The sequence below is a fragment of the Nothobranchius furzeri genome, chromosome 5, assembly GCF_043380555.1.
Source record: "Nothobranchius furzeri strain GRZ-AD chromosome 5, NfurGRZ-RIMD1, whole genome shotgun sequence".
Taxonomy (NCBI): domain Eukaryota; kingdom Metazoa; phylum Chordata; class Actinopteri; order Cyprinodontiformes; family Nothobranchiidae; genus Nothobranchius; species Nothobranchius furzeri.
This window is the reverse complement of record NC_091745.1, coordinates 10,211,453-10,230,795: the sequence shown is the minus strand read 5'-3', so window position 1 is coordinate 10,230,795 and position 19,343 is coordinate 10,211,453. Positions and strand designations below refer to the sequence as shown.

Below are 19,343 nucleotides of genomic sequence, written 5' to 3'. Positions count from 1 at the left end.
CTGATTTTAAAGAGCAAGTCAACCCCTACCAGTTTCTAACTCCACTCTCAATTCATGTTTGAAAAATGCAACAAATGCTGCTGCCTGGCAGACAGAGAGGGCGCTGCTAACAAATACACACACACACAGGCTCACAACAGCATTGTGACATCATAATGTACCAGATGACATCATAGCATACATCTTAGCCAATAGCGGTGGCAGATTTAAATTCAAATACAGTGCAGTTTTTACCTGACAACGGCACAACACTGCCAGTTTTAGGCAGAATATTTAAATTTTAACTAAGATGCACTGAAGTGCCAAATTATTGACTACACGTGTCTGCAGCACGATTAGACACTCGTTTATTTAGTTTATCAGCAAAAAAAAAAAAGTTTATTTGGGGATGACTTGCTCTTTAACCTTTAGCTGACCTTTTAGTCCCAACTGCATCAAGCTGTGCCTTTTCTCCTCTAAAGACTGCAGCTCATCATACAAGAAAGTTTCTGTAAAAGTTGTTTTAAAGAAAGATCATTTCTAAAAAAACACGATTTTAAATGTTTTAGATAAGGACTAAAAATGACCTGTATGATGTCATTTACAGGCAGAAAGAAGAAAAATAATGAACCATGATCTAAATTACACGGATTCAGCTTAGATCACTAAATGTGTACCCCGATTGCTTTCTGGTTCATAACACAAAAAAAATCCACCTTAAGACTGCTTTGGTGTGAAAACGCTGAAGAGTCTCTTAATTTAAAGCTTGACACAATCGCACCTGAACTAATAATTATAATAATATAATGTTGAATTTTAAGACCAGATGGTGAAAACAGCCTCATGGAAATAAGGGACTTGTCTACAGAAGACCCTGTTGTCCACATTTATTTCTACTGCATCATAAATTTACAATAATTTCCACTAAATGCTATTTTTATCTCATTTTAAGAGAAAAGTTTATTGCACAGCTTTGTCGGGCTTAGTTCTTCACCTGAACGATTTCATCTCAAAATAAACAAACTTAATAATAGAACATTTTAAACATCTCCTGATATTTGAGGTTTAAGTGCTTACAGATGATCCAGCCACCATTCGTTCATGATGCAGGAAAACAAATCCCTGTCTGCTCTGAATGCGTAACAAAGTGCTGTCTTACCCGTCCGCCCGGTGAGATTTTACTGACAAACTAGTTCAAGTCATCGTAGATGCTTGAAATAAAAGCTGCAGAGAGTTTGGGCTTCTTTTTTCTGCTTGATAAGCTGAGGCTACTCTGAGCACTGCTTCCACTTCCTTCTGTCAGACCTCCACTTCCTCCTCCACTGTTCAGACTCAGAGTCTTCTTCTTCTTGGGCCTCCGAGAATCTGGATGGTTAGTGCCTGTGAGAGGGAGAGAAAAGGATTCATGAGCCATCTTCACATTGATAAATTAAACATCAGCAGCATCCTCACTGGCCTTAGATGAGGCAGAGTCAGACGGAGACACGTTTGGAGATTCTACCCACTGCAGACGGCTCATCTGTCCATCGGGAATGTCGAAGCTGTGGCTCTCCAACTCGGCACTGTGCAGCGCTGGCCTGGTGAAAACACACCAACACACACACAAACACACACACACACACACACACACATGGACACACACATGGACACACACATGGACACACAAACACACACATGGACACAGACAAACACACACGCACACACAGAAACACACACACACATGGACACACACACACACAGACACACAGAAACACACACACACAAACACACACACACACACGGACACACATGGACACACACACACGCACACACACACACAGAAACACACACACACATGGACACACACAGACACACAGAAACACACACACACATGGACACACACAAACACACACACACACACGGACACACATGAACACACACACAAACACACACACGGACACACAAAAACACACACACAGACAAACACACGCGCGCACACACACACACACACACACACACACACACATGGACACACACAAACACACACACACACATGGACACACACAAACACACACACACACACGGACACACATGAACACACACACACGGACACACATGAACACACACACGGACACACAAAAACACACACACACACGGACACACATGAACACACACACACGGACACACACAAACACACACACGGACACACAAAAACACACACACAGACAAACACACGCGCGCACACACACACACACACACACACACACACACACACACATGGACACGCGCACACACACACACACACACAAACACACACACGGACACAGACAAACACACACACACACACACATACATGGACACACACACAAACACACACACACACATGGACACAGACACACACAAACACATACACACACATGGACACAGACACACACAAACACACACACACACATGGACACAGACACACACAAACACACACACACACACACACACGGACACACACGCATGCACACACACACACAAGTGTTATCAGAAAAAAATCAAATTGCTTAATAAAACAAAAATATACATTAATAAAAATGTCAAATTTCATTGAAAAAATTTTAATTCTGTTGCGTCACATGACCATGGATTAATCAGTGACATAACTTGTGTGCAGTTTTATTTTCCTGTTGCTAGTTTTAGAGAAAGTCCATGAGGACCTAGGGCTGCACAATATATCGTAAACATATCGTTATCGTGATATCAGCGTGTACAATATACATATCGCAAAGAAAAGATAAATATTGCAATGAAGGGTCAGCTCAAATGTTTGCTACACATTCTGCATTCTGTCAATCAAACGGAAGCATGATGTTTTTTAACAAATCAAATAGAGCTCTTCATCCATTAGGCCAATCGGGTGGGTTCTCATAGGTCAGATGCCCGCCCCCGAGGCGGACTGCCTTTAATTTTGATGGTTAGCAAACACCTGAGTTAGCTTCGTTCTGCTCTATCTGCTGTTTCTGCTTTTCCCGGGATCCACTGATTCCCTTTTCTTGTTTATTTGCTTTTCCCCCTTTCTTCACATCTTTTGCTTTTCTCGTTTTTATGATTTTTTTTAGTCATTTTAAAATGTATCTTTGTTTTTTTTTTGTTCCTGAGTTAAGTATTTATTTATCGCAATATGAATCACTGTTATTGCATATCGCAGGTTTTCCTAATATAGTGCAGCCCTATGAGGAACTGAATGTGGACAGAAAAAAATACAGTTTGTAAAAGAAAATACTACAAAGTTAGAAAGATCTGAAAACATGTCCTTGGGTGTAGCTATGGTAATGTCAGCAAACCTTTAGAGGAGTGGGTTTTTAGGTGCTCAAAACCAGCAACGTGACAATAAATGCACCAAACCGCCACGGCTCTAGAACTGATTCTACTCCAAATCAGGCGATAAGTATAAAGAAAAAGGGGAACAGGCTTATGGGTAATCGGGATTATTCACTTATTAAAAGTAAACTCATCTGTACCTTTTAAAACTTTTAAATAATGAACCTTCTGAATGCAAAGGTCCATGTTGAGGACCTTCCGTATCAGCGTTTCCAACACAGTCTTTTACACTCGGAAGCAGTTTGCAGCCCCCTGAACTACGAGGATCCCGTTATAACAGTAAGCTGACTCTGAGTGAGAAAGGGGGCGGGGCACACTCACGCAGACGGCCCCAGGAGGAACACCCTGACGGCCCTCCTCTGTTCGTCTGTGTGCTGGGGACATCGCTGAGACCTGGAGGGACATAAGCTGGCATTTTACATCCCTGGCTGACGGCCCGCCCACACACCCCTATCTCCTGGGCTGCTTTTCAATATGCTGACACTCCTCTACATCCTCCCTCATTTTATCCTCAAGGATAAATCTGCATTTGAGTCAGAGGAGTTAGCGTCTTGAAAATCAGCCCCCGTGTGCAGGAGGTGGGACAGACTGCTGGGGGACAGTCAGTGACCAGTCAGGTGGAGCAGAGTTTAGTTACTGATGGAGTCCCCTATTTAACTAAAGTATGGGCATCAAAAATAAAGCTCATTCCCCTTAATATCTAATGTTTCATTATTAGAATGTTAAAAAATGTGACGCCTAAAATTTGATCAGTACAACCTTGAATAAACTCTTTTTATATCCTAATAATTCAAGTCTTACTAATAAAATTGTTGTGGTTAACTTATTTTGGGTGCAAATTTCGAAACTTTTGCAAAATCTTGACTTTTTTTAAATAAATGAACACTCATTTTAAATAAATGAACAAGTCGGTCACTAGAGGAACTAAATGTGCGCTGCCACTCGTGTAGCTGAGTTATAGGATCATTTAACATCTCTAGATCAGCGACAGGACCTAAAGTTGCTCACCACAGAATCAGGATTTAACACTAAACAGGTTATCTGATTCATTCGATCGTAAAGTAAAGTGAATGGTTTCATCATCACCACTCTGTCTGGATCAAGTTACCTTGTACACATCTTCTTGGTGTGCTCCGAGATCACCCCACATCGCTGCAATAACAGAATAATCAAATAAGAAATCGAAGCCAGGTATAAAATTATGAATGCTGTATATAGATGTTAGTGTCTGGGTTTGTTCCTGAAAGTCACACACCATTGTTAACAGGGAGCGGACTTCCTCAGGACCTAAACTTTCATAGCTGATCCCAGTGTTATGGTTGTACTGAAATGAAACATTAAAGCAAAGGTTATCAATAGTGTGTCAGCATCAGTGTTGGGAGTAACGTGGTACAAAAGTAATTAATTACTGTAATGCATTGCTTTTTGCTGTAATGTGGTAATGTAAGGCATTACAGGGAAAGAAAATGGTAATATTTACTGTGTACAATTGTCAGTAACGCGGTAATTACAATGCATTTTAAACCCAGAATCAAGATGTGGGTTTTCTAAAAATTCAAATTGCGGGAAGCCTGAAAAAAGATCAAGTATCCACATTTATGACGTCATTTATGGACTCAGCTTTGCGGGCATTCTATGAGCAGAGAGGACGCAGCGGTGATGGCTCAAATACTCCAGCTGCATCCTGCGCGCGGCCGCTGTTGTATTCACAAAATCGCTCCACCAAAACAAAGTCATTTGTTTGCGATCGTTTATATCAGCCCATATTCTCTGGTACTTCATGTACTTTTCAGCTGAGTTCATAATCTGTGCCCCGGTGATTTCAACTCATTGCAACTGGTTCGGTAGATCCCTTTGGCTGATTAGTTAGAAAGTAGGAAATCTAGGAAACAGTTTTTCTGGAAGACTGAAAACATGCAGCATGCAGGAAGGTTAGAGAGAGAAAGGGCAGGAAATTATTCAAATAAAATCAAGAAAAAAAGAAAAAAGGTAGGTAGATTTATCCCCAATACACATTTTTACCAGTGAAAAGCAATAATCTATATAAGCATTTAAAATTTATACATGTGATAGAATCAGATCACCCCAGAAGTCAGTCCCACATCCAGGGCCGTATCAAGGCATTTGGGGACAAAGGTAAATATAGGCTTGGAGCCCCCACCACCTCACTCCCTGCTCAGTTAATATAAGATGGCAGCGTGCTGAGAGTACAGATTGTTGTTGCTTTTATTTAATAAACAATCATTTTAAAGCACTGTTATTATATCTGACTGTTTTTAACAGCAATCCTAGCTCAGACACCACATCACTTTCCACATATATGTCATGAGCTCACTGAGCGTCACATGACCAGATTCATATTGAAGTTGTTTTGGTGAAAGTAACTTAAAGTAATGCAAAAGTAGTGTAATGCCTTACATTTTTAAATCAGTAATATTGCAATGTAATGAATTACTTTAAAATGAGGGTAACAAGTAATAAATAATGCATTACAGTTTTGAAGTACCTTGCCCAACACTGGTCATCATTCACTTAAAACAAATGAAATGTTTGAGGACTAGTCACCTTGTGCGACTCCGAGTTGATGCTACTCCCAATCTCACCTGAAAGAAACCCCCAAAAAGAGCAGCTGAACGTTTTCATGTCACATTTCAAACCAACTTTAGATTTCAGCTGTTATGACACCGAAACGGCTCCGACTGCTCATCCTGCTGTGGTTCTGAATTCAACAGTTCTGACTTCCTGCGACGGAGACAAAGCTGCCTATAAACAACATCCTGATCTGAAGTCTGAAGCTTAGAAATAACTTTACTTCTCTTCACTAAGACCTTCTCACCATTTTTGGGTTTCAGAGATTTGGACCTTCGTGGGGAGTTTTGATTCTGCAGCAAAATAAAAAAAAAGTTAGAGATTATAATAACTTGTTGCAAACTATATTGCTTCCATGTTGTGTACAAATAGAATAATAAATGTTAAAATACCTTGTCTGATCGTCTCTTCTTGGCTAAAAAATAGTGTGCAACAAGTTTATTTCTTATTAATGGAGCCTTTCTTAATGATTCCATGCACATCAGGTACAGGCTCACCTTTCTTTTCTGCCCCATAGGACCAGTCGTTGTCATTAAGATCATCGTTGTCTTCCTGATCGCTCTCAGATTTGCTCATGTTGTTCCTGGCTAACCTAAATTAAATAAAAAGAACAACCTAATTGCATTTTTCTTTCCCTTATAATAAGTGTACTCCCAATGACCCTCATAGACTGACCTGCGACTGGCGATGCGACTGCTATTGCGTCCCATGCCGAGACATTTTTCCAGATGAGGAGCAAAGCGAGAAGCTGCGATTAATCTGTTGCAGTTGGGACACTCACACTCTTTATTTTTCCACTGGTTAAACACCTGGCCGAAAATGTCCACTCCTGGTTGATCTACAATTTCTGAATCAGCAAAAAAATCAATAAAAATGGGGGGATAATGTAAAAATGCTTGAAGACAAATGACGCCGAACAAACCGTAAGAAAAAGGCACCAACCAAACTCCTTCATGCTTTCTTGGTCAGGTTCACCCAAGAAGAAATAGCCCTGTTTCACAGCTCGATGTACCTCAAAACACAGGCCCAAACAGGCGTCTTCCACCAGCTCAGAGTAGATGTCGTGCATCAAGGCCTGCGACAGCAGAAACCACAAAACTCATGTCAGGTTCATTATAACAGATCTACTGTTTGTGTCTGAATATACAGTCTAAAAGGTTTTCACCTCCAGCTTGGTGTTGTCTGGGCTCGAGAGAGGCATTTCCTCCATTTTCATTTGAAAACCTGTCAGGGGAAGGTTGACAGAAAGGTCAGAAGATGGTGTCCTGAGAAGAGGATCAGGTTCCAAACAGGAGATGGTCACATTTCTAATCAGGTGATTCAATAAGAAACTTTCCTGGGTGATTAACTTCAGAACACCTACTTTTAATTGATGAATTGATTGTTGCTGCAGATATATCTTCATTCTGTCAAAGAAAACATTTAAACTTAAACCTGATGCAGTCTGACAGAGGGCGTGCATAGATTATTCACTGTGACATAGCCTGAAAATACAAACTCTCTCCCCAGGTCATCTGCGGCACAGAAAGTGAGGTTTTGCATTATTATTATTATTATTATGGATATTATTATTGTTATTAATGGATTAAATCATTGTTCATCTTCATGCTAGTGTCTTCATTATCACTCCAAAACCCACAAGATTGCTTAAAGAAAAAATAATAATAATCCGAAGAACTGAACGGATGTCATATCTTATTTTTGACATTAGAACTTGTTTCCTTTGTAGTGTAGGTCTACCACGATTATTTATAGGGATAAACAAAACTATTAAAGAGATTCATACAATGAATAACAAGGACCTCGACAGCACATCAGTTTGTTTCCGCTTACCTTGTCAAATCGAAAACATCAGCCTGAGTAGCAGTTCTGAGAACAAAAAACAACATAAAATAAACTACGTCAAAAAATAAATAAATAAAATTACTATAGAGCTGCAACCACGGTTAATGTTGTAAGTTAAAATATAGCTTCGTTAACTCCCTTCAGCGGCAGGTGTCGGTTAGCTGAACTACCGTTAAAGCCAGTTTGACAGCGACGTCACGAGGCCAGAAGAGTTGAATGCAGAGGAAAAGCGTACTTCCTGTTTCATCTTCAAAACTTAAAAGTATTTTTGTTTTAGAATAGGGTTAATTTGTTTTTTATAATCAATCGTAAAAAAGCATTGTGGAATAAAAAACAAAAATAAATAAATAAACTATGAATAGATATAATACTGTGCCTATCCTCGAGAGAAATTGTTTTTCATGAGCAGCAGGCTTCTTTAATTTTGAAAGTCCAGTTGCCCCGCTTTAACTTAATACGGTAAATTTGACGTCTTCGTTCACGTCAGACATCCATAAATGATTTGTGGAGTTGTCGTTCCATAAATAGAATCAATTAGTTTAGTCTGATCAGTTGAACATCAACATCACGTTTTAAAATCCCATTATCAAACTTGTAACTATTTTAAGCACACACAAAAAATAAAAACAGATACACAATAACGGATGTCTATTTGAAGAATTGCACCAAAAAGGAAATAAATATTATATCCTGCATTATTCCTACTCAACACATTTGTTTTCTATTTACATTAAAAACACCTTTTCAGGATATTTCTTTATTTGCTCAAATACTTGAACTACAAGGACATAAGAACACCCTCAGCTATATAAAACATCAAATCCTGTCCAATGACCAGCAGTACAAACCTGTAAAGCTTTGCTGTCATAAATATCTCTATAAACCAACACAATGGAGGGAAGTAAAACAGGTGAGTTGAAACAAATATTAACTCACTGGTCTTAGAAACCACAGATGAGGGTTTGCAAAATCAAAGTACTAACAAAACAATAAGCACTCAATACAAAAACAGTATTTACAGAAAATTACATTTTTACCACCCCCTGTAGTAACTCAGCACAACAAATCCCTTTTGTTCAGTCATTCCCCTCCCTTCCCACCACCAATTGTTGAAATAGCCCATGCTGGTTTTGTTTCAGTCTGCAGTGAGATCATAAAGGTCAAACCTTCCATTGCCAACTGATCAAGAATAGCTGCAAGGTCATTAACCTGTCTGGAAAAACAAAACCCAAATGTATGAAAGTCCTGTCGCGAGTGTGTACATGTTATCAAAGACTTTTGGGAAAATAAACGATCTACATTCATCGTGTTGGTATGATGTCCCCAAAACAGGCACATGTCTGCACTGTATACACATCGTGGTCTGAAACAGAATAGCAAGAACAGCACACGTTAAAGCAAAGCAAACACACACACACACACACGTGCATGCTTGCACATAAACTCAGAGGAACAAATTTACATTAAGTGCAGTTTTTTTTCTTTTCTTTTTGGATAAGCGAAAACTTATGATTACAGCTATTAAAATTTTATGGGGTGAAATCAAAAACATAAAAACAAATTTTCTTACTTTATCTGAACAAAAATTCTCTCAAATCCAACTGATAACCAGATGAACTGAAATAGTTTGTGGAAAAAACATGCAGGTATAGACTGAGAAACGACGTGGACAGCACGTACTCTGCATTTATAGACTGAAAGCCCAGCTACACAAGTTAACACATATTTTTGAAGTCGAAACAAATTACCTGAAAAATGGGAGATATTTTAAGACTTCTGAATCATTAGTGAGACTTAGACCAGCGGCAGGCGTGGAGATGGTTCTCATGTTCGGGGTTTAAAACACAAAACATGGAAACTACAAGCCCATACAAGGGGTGTGAAGATCAAATTAAAGTTACAGAGACTGCTGAAGTTGGTCAAATGTTCAATGAAAATTGTTGATTCAAAGAAAGACAAAGCAGTTTGCAAATTACAGTAAAAACTTAAAAACCTTTAGTCACTTTACAGCTGTAAACACTTTGTTTTCATCTACAATGTAGAGGATCGTGTAAAAATAAAATTGCAGCATATAAATATAATCCCTATGATTGACCTGAACCTGTTTATTAGAACAAACCACTGGATTCTCCAAGTGTTTCCACATTTCCTCTGGTTTATGCTGAACGCTGTGGAACATCCTCTCCAACTCAAAGTTAAATGAAAGCCGTCAACGGGCAGAGAACAGTGCTAAGTAAGGGAATCTGAAAACTTCCAGCAACAAAAACACATTCTTGATGGCTTGACTTGTTTTCCTGAAAAAACACTTCTGCAAGAACCAATCCATAAAATCTACACCTCGTCGTAAGAATAGAGAACAAAGAAACAACCCTCTGGAAGAAACATTACAGAAAACATTCAGAAGAGTGCAATTTTCATCAGTGTCCTGCACACTCCCCATGGCGCCCCTCCCTGAAGTGACCTTGATTCTTCTTTGGCTCAAAGAAGCCAGTTCTAGAACTCCTGTTGCTTTACTTCCGTCTCCAGAGGAAAATAAACCAGAGGGTAACTGGTCACCCTGCAGAGACTACCGTTCTCACTGTTACCATCGGACGCATAAAAGACGACTGAACTCTGGGCAGAAATGTTCAGGACATCACCAAACCAGTGGGATGTTTTTGGTTTATGTCAGTGGGTTAACTGGTGCTGAAAGGACCATCACACCTGGGAGGCTGGGCCGATTCTGGGGCCAGGGTCTCTCTGCCGCAGCAGCATGAAGAGTGTGAGATGGAAGATTGGGGGGGGCTTCCTCTGGTGGGAGGAGTACGGTTGGCACAGTGGCAGACCTCCCTGGACTTCTGGCTCAGCTCAGCGCCGCTCAGTTAGTCTAAAGACGAATTCAGTCCGAATCTGAGTCCGACGATCCTTCCGAGTTTGACTCGCTGCTGCTGTCCTCTGATTTGTTCTCCTTGTCCTCCACTTCATCTTCATCTTCCTCCTCCTCCTCATCATCCTCACCTTCATTCTTTAGGCCAAGAATAAAAGCATAATTATCACTTAATGAAAATGTACTAATTATAACAATTTTCACTTACATGTGCTACTACTAGTTTACCCGTTTAATTAGATCCACTAGGATAAATACAATAAAGTTTATCTCTCACCAAATAGAATATTTACTAAGACATCACAATGTAACTATAGACACATTACTTTTTGTGTGTGTGTGTGTGTGTGTGTGTGTGTGTGTGTGTGTGTGTGCGCGTGTGCTCTGTCTTCTTGATCCCCAGTGAGTCGTGGAGGATGGCTGCTTATACTGAGCCAGGATTCTCTGGAGGTTTCTTCCTGTTAAAAGGGAGTTTTCCTCTCCACTGTCGCTAAATGTTTGCTTAGTATGAGGATTGCCTCAAGTCTCTGACACTAGTCAGTGACTTGAGGCAATTTGCTGGGTTCCTTATATAGGAAACATTATTTCTGATTGGCTTAATGAGCTGACCTGAATTGGAATGTTTACTATGTGAAGTGCCTTGAGACGACTCTTGTCGTGATTTGGCGCTATATAAATAAACTTGAATTGAATTACGTCATCGTCATCATCGTCATCATCCTCCTCCTCACTGGATGAGTCTGCCTCAGAGGAAGCCTTTTCCTGCTCGTCGTCATCATCGTCCTCGTCGTCATCATCGTCATCTTCCTCTTCCTCCGTGTCCTGTTAGGAGACAGGTTACAGGTCACGTATCTGGGGGAGGTCTTCCTCTACCGCAGGAAGCCGAGCAGAAACACTCACTGATTTCTTAAACTTTGCTTTGGTGCCTCCAGGTTTGGCTGGAGCTCTTCTTTTCTGAGAACAACAGAATCAGATTGAAGAACAAGGCCTTGAAGATAATTAGAACAAAACACACAATTCTGACGGTGAAAACTCACTTGTGAATTATACTCTTTGTAGGTGTTTCGCTCTTGTGAAGATAAGCTCTGCAGACACATCAGCAGGTATGAATTTTAAACTCATTTCATTTTCCTGACTTCGTCCAACAACATCAAATCCTTACAGCGAGCCACTGCTCCAGTAGAACTTTGTACTGCTTCTGCTTCTCCTCTGCGATCTTCTTGTAGCGGTCCTTGTCCTTCAGCGACAACCTCTGCCACCGGCTGCCGATCTCGGTCATCCGCTCTTTCATGGGGAGGTGATTCAGCTCCCCGTTAGACAGCATCTCCTGGGAAAACTTCTGATAACCGTTTCTAGAGCGGAACCAGGAAGACGAACGTCAGGTTGTACTTCTGACAGATGCAAATCAAACAGAAAATGTGGATGTCACAAACTTACGATGGAGGCTTCTTAGGTTCCCCTTCAAACTTCATCTTTTTGACGGCAGCCACGTTGGCGGCAGGAGAGCGCATCTCACACAGGTCCCTCTGCGGGAGATGGTAGAGTCAGTTAGCTCTCACTAGTCCTGTGTGTGCTTGCTGTGGAGGACATGAAGGCTGATCCTAACCTCGTATCTTTTCTGGTCTTCTGCAGCTTTTTTGATCCACATGATCTTCTCCTTCTTCTCCATGGAGCTCCAGGCTGCTTCCATTGCTTTCTGCGCTCTCGGTCGGTCGCTCTGCAGAATCCAGACTCAAGTTAAAATCATTAACCGACTCATAATCCAAGGACTAAAACAACTTCTAGTTCATAACTCCCACCTTAAATCTGGCCAGGTAGTCTCCTATAACACTCTGCTGCCAGATCTCCTGAGCGGTCTTGGGCGGATCTGGTAAACGACTTCGATCTTCCTTCTCCTTTCTCTCCGACTCTGCTTTTAGCACCATTTCCAAGCGTTTGTACTTCTCCTGAAGCATAAAGGGAACCAGATCTTTTGAATACGTCCCGACAGTCGTGGCATCTCCTGAGCGTTTCACTTACCTTCTTCTTATCAGGCAGCTCGTTCCACATGCGCGCCAGAAATCTGGTGAGTTCGCTCTCAGAAAGATCCGGACGCTCCTGATGCAGTTTGGGACGTTTCTCCTCGGCAAAGATGAACATGGCAGAGATGGGCCGTTTGGGTTTCTCGGGACTGGCCTACGGAAAGCAGGTGTGTGAAAAATCACAACACAACCACAATCAACATGAACCTAAAGCATGTTGACATTTGAAACCTAGCTTTACCTTTTAGCACAAGCTTACCTTGGCTTTAGCATTTTTCTTTTTAGATGCAGGACTGTTGGCTCCGGCGCCCTTCTTACAACCTGGTTTCTCCTCGCCCAAGACTCGCTGCTGCTCCTCCGCTGATATCGTCTGAACAGACACATTTATTTAATTCTTTAATTCGAAAACGTCTGAAAGAGCAGAAGGACGGGTTTAAGACTTACGCTGAGAAATTTGTTCATTTCAACTTCATAATCCTTCTTTCTCTGAAAATGAAACATAAAGAGCGTTTTTAGACAAAACCAGAGACCTTCTTTTGCTTTCAGCCAGGCGAGCAGACGTTTATGCACTCACTTGCTCACAGCGCTTCTGATAAGCATCCTTCTCGGTCTGTCTCAGCAGCTTCCACCTCTGGCTACACATCACCATGCGCTCTGTGCTTGGAACGTCCTTCATGCTGGACATCAGCTCCGCGCAGAACATTGAATAACCATTCCTGAAAGCGTTCACACAACACAGCTGCTGTTTAAGGGACCTGCTCACGCGCCACAGGGGCAGCAGACTCGTCCGACTGGGACTTACGGAGGAGGTTTATCGGGTCGGCCGTCTGACTTGTCTTTCAGGTGTCGCTCTGCCTTGGTCAGAGTGGACTTTATGATGTCCTCCTGGGTCATGTTCAACTCTGGGTGCTGCTGGATGTATCCCCGCATCGCTTCCTACACACAAACACATTCAACAACAAAAACGCTGCTACAACTGATGACTTACGGTAAAACACTGAGTATCTGTATGTAAGCTGACCTCGTATAGTTTCTGTTGCTCTAGGGACTTGGCGATCCACTTGAGTCTCTTTTTGTCGGACAGCTGCGTCCACTGTTTACCAAGACTGTCCTTGATGTCTTTGGTGGTGGCCTGAAATCAGACCATCCCACCGTTAACCTCTCAGGAACAAAACAAGAGTTAGAAGCTGGCTCTCATCACTTCTAAATTCCCAATCTTACATCTGGATGTGTCTTGAGGAATGCCTTCTTCTCGTGGTTGTACCACAGCTGTTGGGGTGTCTTGGGTTTTTCTGGAACATTTGAACCCTTCTTGGTCATGCTCTCCATAAGATCTGGATGTTCTTCCCTGTTAATGCATCACAAATCAATTAGATGCAGTTATCATCCTGTCTGTTCTGTACATGCCAGCTTAAAACACTCCACTGTTCCTAAAATAAAGACTAGGGCTGAAACGATTTGAGTACCTCGAATAATTCGAGTACAAAAAATCCTCGAGTCAAATTCTCTGCCTCCAGGCTTCGTTTAATTCATGTTTAATTAATTCATGGCTTTGCAATCGCCCGTGGTCATGTTTCACCCGGACCGAAATAAGTGACGCACATACACACTGCACTGAATGCACACGCGAGTAGCGAACGTAACTTCACTTTCTCTTAAGCCATGGCGGACAACGTGGACCCCGGTGGAGTGCGAAAAAAAAACAGGAAATGTCAAAGGTGTGGGACCATTTTTCACTTCGTAAGGCGGAAAACGTAGTCCAGTGTAAATACTGTAAAATGGATTTAGCCTACAACACCACATCCTCCATGCTGCAGCACCTGACCAGGAAACATCCACATGTAAATGTCTCTTCTGCAAGCGGACTCGGAGCCTCTACAAGATAATTCAATTCAAAAATACTTTATTAATCCCAGAGGGAAATTGATTAAATTAAATTAATGCATTTTAGCCTGTATTTCTATTCTGCAGACCACTGTGCGAATTTTTCGTTTGTAGCAGTTGGTTTCAGCCCACACCGTACGTCTGGTAGCAACACGTCCATCTTAAAATGTGCTAAAAATAGCAGTTTTTACAACACGTCGGACTTTTTACTGTGTTGTTTGTTGATGTCCGTTGTCCCTCGGGATTGCTGCAGGAGGACACGGGTATTTATGAGTGACGGAGGAAAACGAAAGAAAGTAAATAAATGTTGTGTGATCAGTATAATTAGACATAACCACGGCAAACATGCTTTCTCGACAATCCTTGTTAGCGTGAGAAAACTAAGTGTAGAAATTAAAACGGACGTGTGTTAATAGGGAAACAGCTGGCGAGCCATGTTTGCGCAAGCGCTGTGAGCGGTTCTGGTGCTGTCTGGGCCGCAGCCGCTCGCATTTGTTTACTGTGAAGTAAAGTTGAAGTGCTGAAGTTATGAAAACTAAATTTGAATAAAACTTGAAGAATAACTGGCAATTGCTTTCTCATTTCAAGAGGTGTTTCATATTTTATAACATGCTATTTTATACAATGGTTTAAAAATGCAAAAGAGTAATTTATTAGAGTACTCGATTAATTGATAAATATTCAATAGAGTACTCGATTACAAAAGGATTCGATAGCTGCAGCCCTAATAAAGACTTTAATAAATCTCACCTGAATTTCATCATGCTTTGCACAAAGGTTTCCTTGTCTCGTAGGAAATCATCAACATACTTTTTCTGTCATGACAAGAACATTTTCTAAATAAATGAATAATAAAAAAAGGGTTAAAATGAAAGCAATTTATTTTCTGTATCCAGCTGACCTTCTTTTTGTCTGGTAGCTCTCTGTACTTCTTGGACAGGATCTTAGTGAGATCCAAGTTGCTCATCTCAGGGTGCAACTTAGCATATTTGGCTCTTTTTTCCATGAAGAAACGAAAGTATGGAGTCAAAGGCTTCTTGGGGAAATCTGGATGCTTCTGTGTATTGACAAAAGACAAAACTCAGGTCTTTAGCTCCACTCAAACAGATCATCTTTATTTGCACATTTTAATTTGAACTCACCTTGATTTTTTTGCCTTTATAAGGGTTTCTGATGTAGTCCTGAGCATCAAAGATCAGCTCTGTGAGAGTTCTGAACTTACGGATCTGTTTGGAAGAAAAGAACTTGTTAAAGAGGCACTTCACTCACATTTTATTAAATTTGCAGTGGCCTCTAGTAGGAATGAATGCCTTGTAAGTCCTACTCTGGGGAAAAAAAGTTTCTGTGCACCATTTCCAGGAACTAGACTTATTTCCTGATATTTGGCCATCTCTCCTCTGAATGGCTAACAGCAACACGACTCAACCACTGATTCCATTTGCATTGCAACGTGGAGGTTTTAGCTCCACAAATAACACAAGGCTGGAGGACTTCTGCTGTGCGGTGGTGTTGCTAATGCTAACGTTTAGCTTCTACTAGTCGAGTCGCTGTTTCCTGGACAGTAAACCAACAACATCTTTTCCTTTTGTGAGTCAAGGTAGGCGGGTCCTTGAATGTGAAGTGACAGTGTGACGTAGATCTGTCAGGACCTTCAAATCCTAGAGTTCCGTCTGTTTTCTATCAGAAGCTAAAGCAGGAGACTATTTTCTGCATGTTAAACGTAATGTAACAGATCATTTCCAAAAATAAGACAAACTTGTTTCTCATTGGAGGACCTCTTTAAGAACTTAATCTAAATATTACATCTGAAAAGGTTTACGACCTAAAAATCATGATCTGAGCATCTCACCTCTTTAGAGACCTCTTGCCATTTCTGTTTACACATCTCTGCAGTGTAGGAGTTGAAGGCCACCTTCTGCCAGTCCAGATGGGACTCGGATGTTTTGTATTTAGTCAGATCTTTCTGTGGCAGAGCCACTTTCATGGCCTCCAGCAGCTTTAGGAGGTCATCCTGCGACCACACTGATAAAAAAATACATGTAAACTGGTTCATGGATTTATTAGTATGGTTGCATTATGTTTATAGTATGATGACAAAATGTGGAATTCATTAAAACAATTTCGTGATTATACAAGTATTTGTCATTTGTTAAAAAAATATATATAAATAAAAATGACTCATAAATATACTACCTTGGTCATGTGTCGCTGCCTCCATTTCTCCATTCATTTGTGAAAATGCGATTTTTGAACTACAAAAGAAACAATAAATTAATCAAAATCACTAAAATTCATATTTTCTAACTTTATTATAACTGATCTCTGTTGTAAGTCGTTTGAGTTGAAATGTGTGCCGACATAATGGTTTATGTTCATTACACCGCCCCTAAACGTTTACGCTGCATGGTGAGGCATAGGCTATTGCTTGTGACGGCTTCAAATCTCAAATAACACTGCGGAGGGCTTCAACTAAGCATATCTAGCGACGACAACAGGAGTCCCTGTCGAGCTTCTTTTTTATTTTTTTTTATTTTTTATTTTTGGGCCAACCGGAATTTGGCGAATTAGTGCTGTCCTTATTCTACAACAGAAGTATCGTGGACGCTCAGGAGCGACCATTTTCTCGCTCGGTCTGCTCGGTAATGGAGGACTTTCTGTCGGAGCGGAGGTTGGGGAGGATCCACGGAAGGAGGAAGCGAATGAACGTGGACAGACAGGCAGCTGTAGGCGACCAGCTGACCACGGACGGGGGATCTGCTTTCGGTCTCCGACAGCCTGGAATGGCAGCTTGGAAGCACTGCAGCCAAATGCGCCACTCGGCGGAGACGCCTCATCACCGTTGGACGTGGATCTAGCTCCGCCACGCAGCCCTAAAGTCTTCTCCACTAATGTTTACCCAAAACAAGAACGACTAAACTAGCATTCTACGCGTGAGGGGGTTTATGTGTGCGTTTTAGAATAATTCACTCAACATTTTGTTCGCTTTGTGGTATCACGCAGTTGTTTTTTGGACCAAAAAGCCAGAGCATTCTTCAGCGAGGCGTAGCCGAGCTGTGCTCCAATGATGGCGGATGACCGTTGTTCATCTTGTCCTTGATAGCTCAACCGTGTCTCCTCGCGTCGTTTCTAACACTACTTTCGACATATTTCTTATGTAAAATGCGCAGAATGTCAAATTCAAACGTCGGATTTATGACGTTTAGTCAAAAATACTACATAAATGTGGAAAAAAAAACATAAGACGCCGTGTAACTTAGCATGTCGAAAAGAAGCCTAAAATCATACCAGCATCTAAGGTAGCACAGTTAGTCAACAGTATTTGCTACTAATCAAAATTTGTGTCACACAAGGACGATTTAGGGATCACATTAACTTGTGTTTACAACGTATAATTAACATGAATTATTTGACAACCATACAAAATGCTCCAAAATATTCTAAATTAAGTTACACCAGATCGAAAATTAATAAATGTTAGGTTAAATTATTTGCGGAGGCGCGAAACATAATTAAAATAAAAAATATATGTACGGTGAAACAACATTATTGACCTAATTTTGAATTACTTCATGTTAGTGTTAGTTATTCTCCGTTTCGAGGAAAATGTGGGCTTTAATCGGCTCTTTCATTATCGGATATCTAAAGAACAATCCGCGGCTGAGCAGCTTCTCTGGCGCGACAAAACGGCTCCAGGTCCGCCATGCTACCAGCCCCGCTCTTGTAAGCAAACCTACCGTGACAAGGTCCAATGGCGTACTGCGAACACTGAAAACGGAGCCGAAAGCTCTAGCCGGGGCGTTGCAGACTCCCTTCCCTAGCTCCAAAAAGCGCATAAGCGAGGACGGAAAGGCGGGTTCTCCGAGCTCGGTTGTCGGTGGTTCTGGGCTAGTCAGTGAGAGAGAGAGGGGGAGAGGGGAGGGCGAGTCTCCTCACGGTGAGATATTAAACCGAGATCCCTGATGGCTGACCGAGAGGCGGCTAGCTGTTCCGCCAACAGCCGCGTGGAGGTCTCGGCGCGGAAACTACCGGAAAACATTTCCCCACGCGAAACAAACGATTGCTTAGCTAAATCCCGATGCTACGTGAAACTAATTCGCTTCATGAATTCACTGGGTGTAATTTATAGTAGACATCATACCACTGGGTCTTACATCCAGCTTCTTCCCCGCTGTTTGGGCAGAGAAATTCGGGTAAGGCCGACCTCGTCTGCGCCCTTCCAGCGGGGAGTTTGTTTCGTTACCACAAAGATCCTGCCGCCTAAGGAGCTTTGGTAGACAACATTAAAAACAGAATGTCTATTTTTCGACTTTTAACCGCTTTTCTGGTTTGTTTATCGCGCTCTTTCCACGTGTGGTTATGAAACCGACCGACTTTCGTGCTGCTTACCTGTCTCGGCGCGAGCCTCCGCGTCGCTGTGGATGAAGAAGGGGAGGGTTGAACGATAGCCAGCACTGCGCCGTCGGTCCTGGGCTCCAGTCCCCGCAGAGATGGTCCTTCCCCCCGCCTCCATCTCTCTCGCTGTCTCCCTCCAGTCAACGTGCAGCAGCTCTCTTCTCTCCATCCAACCATTTCCGCTACACCGACACATCCCCATGTTCCCCAGTGTTAACGCCGCTGATTTTCTGAGCTCAGCCAGCAGAGTTTATTGTTTCTCATCGAGCCCGACTTTCACGTCTCCCACTGAAGTTTGCATCTCTAACATTTCGTCTGCCTACACTTGAAAGAAAAATCGCTTTACTGGTTACCTAATTTAAACGCCACCAGTGAACTTTTTTTCATTGAACGCACACATCTTTAAAGTTTATAATTGACAC

The 19,343-nt window shown here is 41.7% G+C and overlaps 2 protein-coding genes across 4 annotated transcripts; both read right to left on the bottom strand.

Annotated features, from left to right (window-relative positions):
• Nucleotides 1-949: 949 nt before the first annotated feature.
• On the bottom strand, nt 950-7,931 carry atxn7l3a (ataxin 7 like 3a). 2 transcript variants are annotated; one of them, XM_054740240.2, is made up of 14 exons: nt 7,747-7,931; nt 7,277-7,319; nt 7,079-7,137; nt 6,856-6,988; nt 6,589-6,760; nt 6,411-6,505; nt 6,306-6,328; nt 6,161-6,206; nt 5,890-5,927; nt 4,580-4,648; nt 4,433-4,476; nt 3,646-3,717; nt 1,432-1,556; nt 950-1,359 (listed from the first exon to the last, which is right to left on the bottom strand). In XM_054740240.2, exons 3-14 carry the CDS (start codon nt 7,127-7,129, stop codon nt 1,169-1,171), a joined length of 1,059 nt encoding a protein of 352 aa, XP_054596215.1. In that variant the 5' UTR covers nt 7,130-7,137; nt 7,277-7,319; nt 7,747-7,931; the 3' UTR covers nt 950-1,168. The 2 variants fall into 2 exon arrangements, with proteins under 2 accessions (XP_054596215.1, XP_015804289.1); XM_015948803.3 differs by having other exon boundaries at nt 1,081-1,359; nt 1,436-1,556.
• A 2,482-nt stretch (nt 7,932-10,413) lies between these two features.
• On the bottom strand, nt 10,414-19,053 carry ubtf (upstream binding transcription factor). Of its 2 annotated transcripts, none has more exons than XM_015948802.3 (21): nt 18,916-19,053; nt 16,723-16,781; nt 16,379-16,551; nt 15,672-15,755; nt 15,431-15,586; nt 15,280-15,344; nt 13,867-13,993; nt 13,667-13,777; nt 13,448-13,581; nt 13,220-13,361; nt 13,090-13,131; nt 12,905-13,015; nt 12,644-12,799; nt 12,424-12,570; nt 12,231-12,341; nt 12,062-12,150; nt 11,787-11,976; nt 11,662-11,709; nt 11,525-11,578; nt 11,321-11,446; nt 10,414-10,762 (listed from the first exon to the last, which is right to left on the bottom strand). In XM_015948802.3, the coding sequence occupies exons 2-21, from the start codon at nt 16,757-16,759 to the stop codon at nt 10,637-10,639; spliced, it is 2,229 nt and encodes a 742-aa protein (XP_015804288.3). In that variant the 5' UTR covers nt 16,760-16,781; nt 18,916-19,053; the 3' UTR covers nt 10,414-10,636. The 2 variants fall into 2 exon arrangements, with proteins under 2 accessions (XP_015804288.3, XP_015804287.3); XM_015948801.3 differs by lacking the exon at nt 18,916-19,053 and adding an exon at nt 18,264-18,420.
• Between the last annotated feature and the right edge of the window lie 290 nt (nt 19,054-19,343).

What these genes read in the sequence shown, in the direction of transcription:
- atxn7l3a (XM_054740240.2), bottom strand. Translation starts at nt 7,129, where the DNA reads ATGAAAATGGAGGAAATGCCTCTCTCGAGCCCAGACAACACCAAGCTG. An exon ending in TCAACTCGGAGTCGCACAAG is followed by an intron (nt 4,649 to 5,889) that starts GTGACTAGTCCT and finishes GTTTCATTTCAG; the next exon opens with TACAACCATAACACTGGGAT. An exon ending in TCCGCTCCCTGTTAACAATG is followed by an intron (nt 4,477 to 4,579) that starts GTGTGTGACTTT and finishes CTGTTATTGCAG; the next exon opens with CGATGTGGGGTGATCTCGGA.
- ubtf (XM_015948802.3), bottom strand. Translation starts at nt 16,759, where the DNA reads ATGAATGGAGAAATGGAGGCAGCGACACATGACCAAG. An exon ending in AGCTACCAGACAAAAAGAAG is followed by an intron (nt 15,345 to 15,430) that starts GTCAGCTGGATA and finishes TTGTCATGACAG; the next exon opens with AAAAAGTATGTTGATGATTT. An exon ending in AGCTGCCTGATAAGAAGAAG is followed by an intron (nt 12,571 to 12,643) that starts GTAAGTGAAACG and finishes TTTATGCTTCAG; the next exon opens with GAGAAGTACAAACGCTTGGA.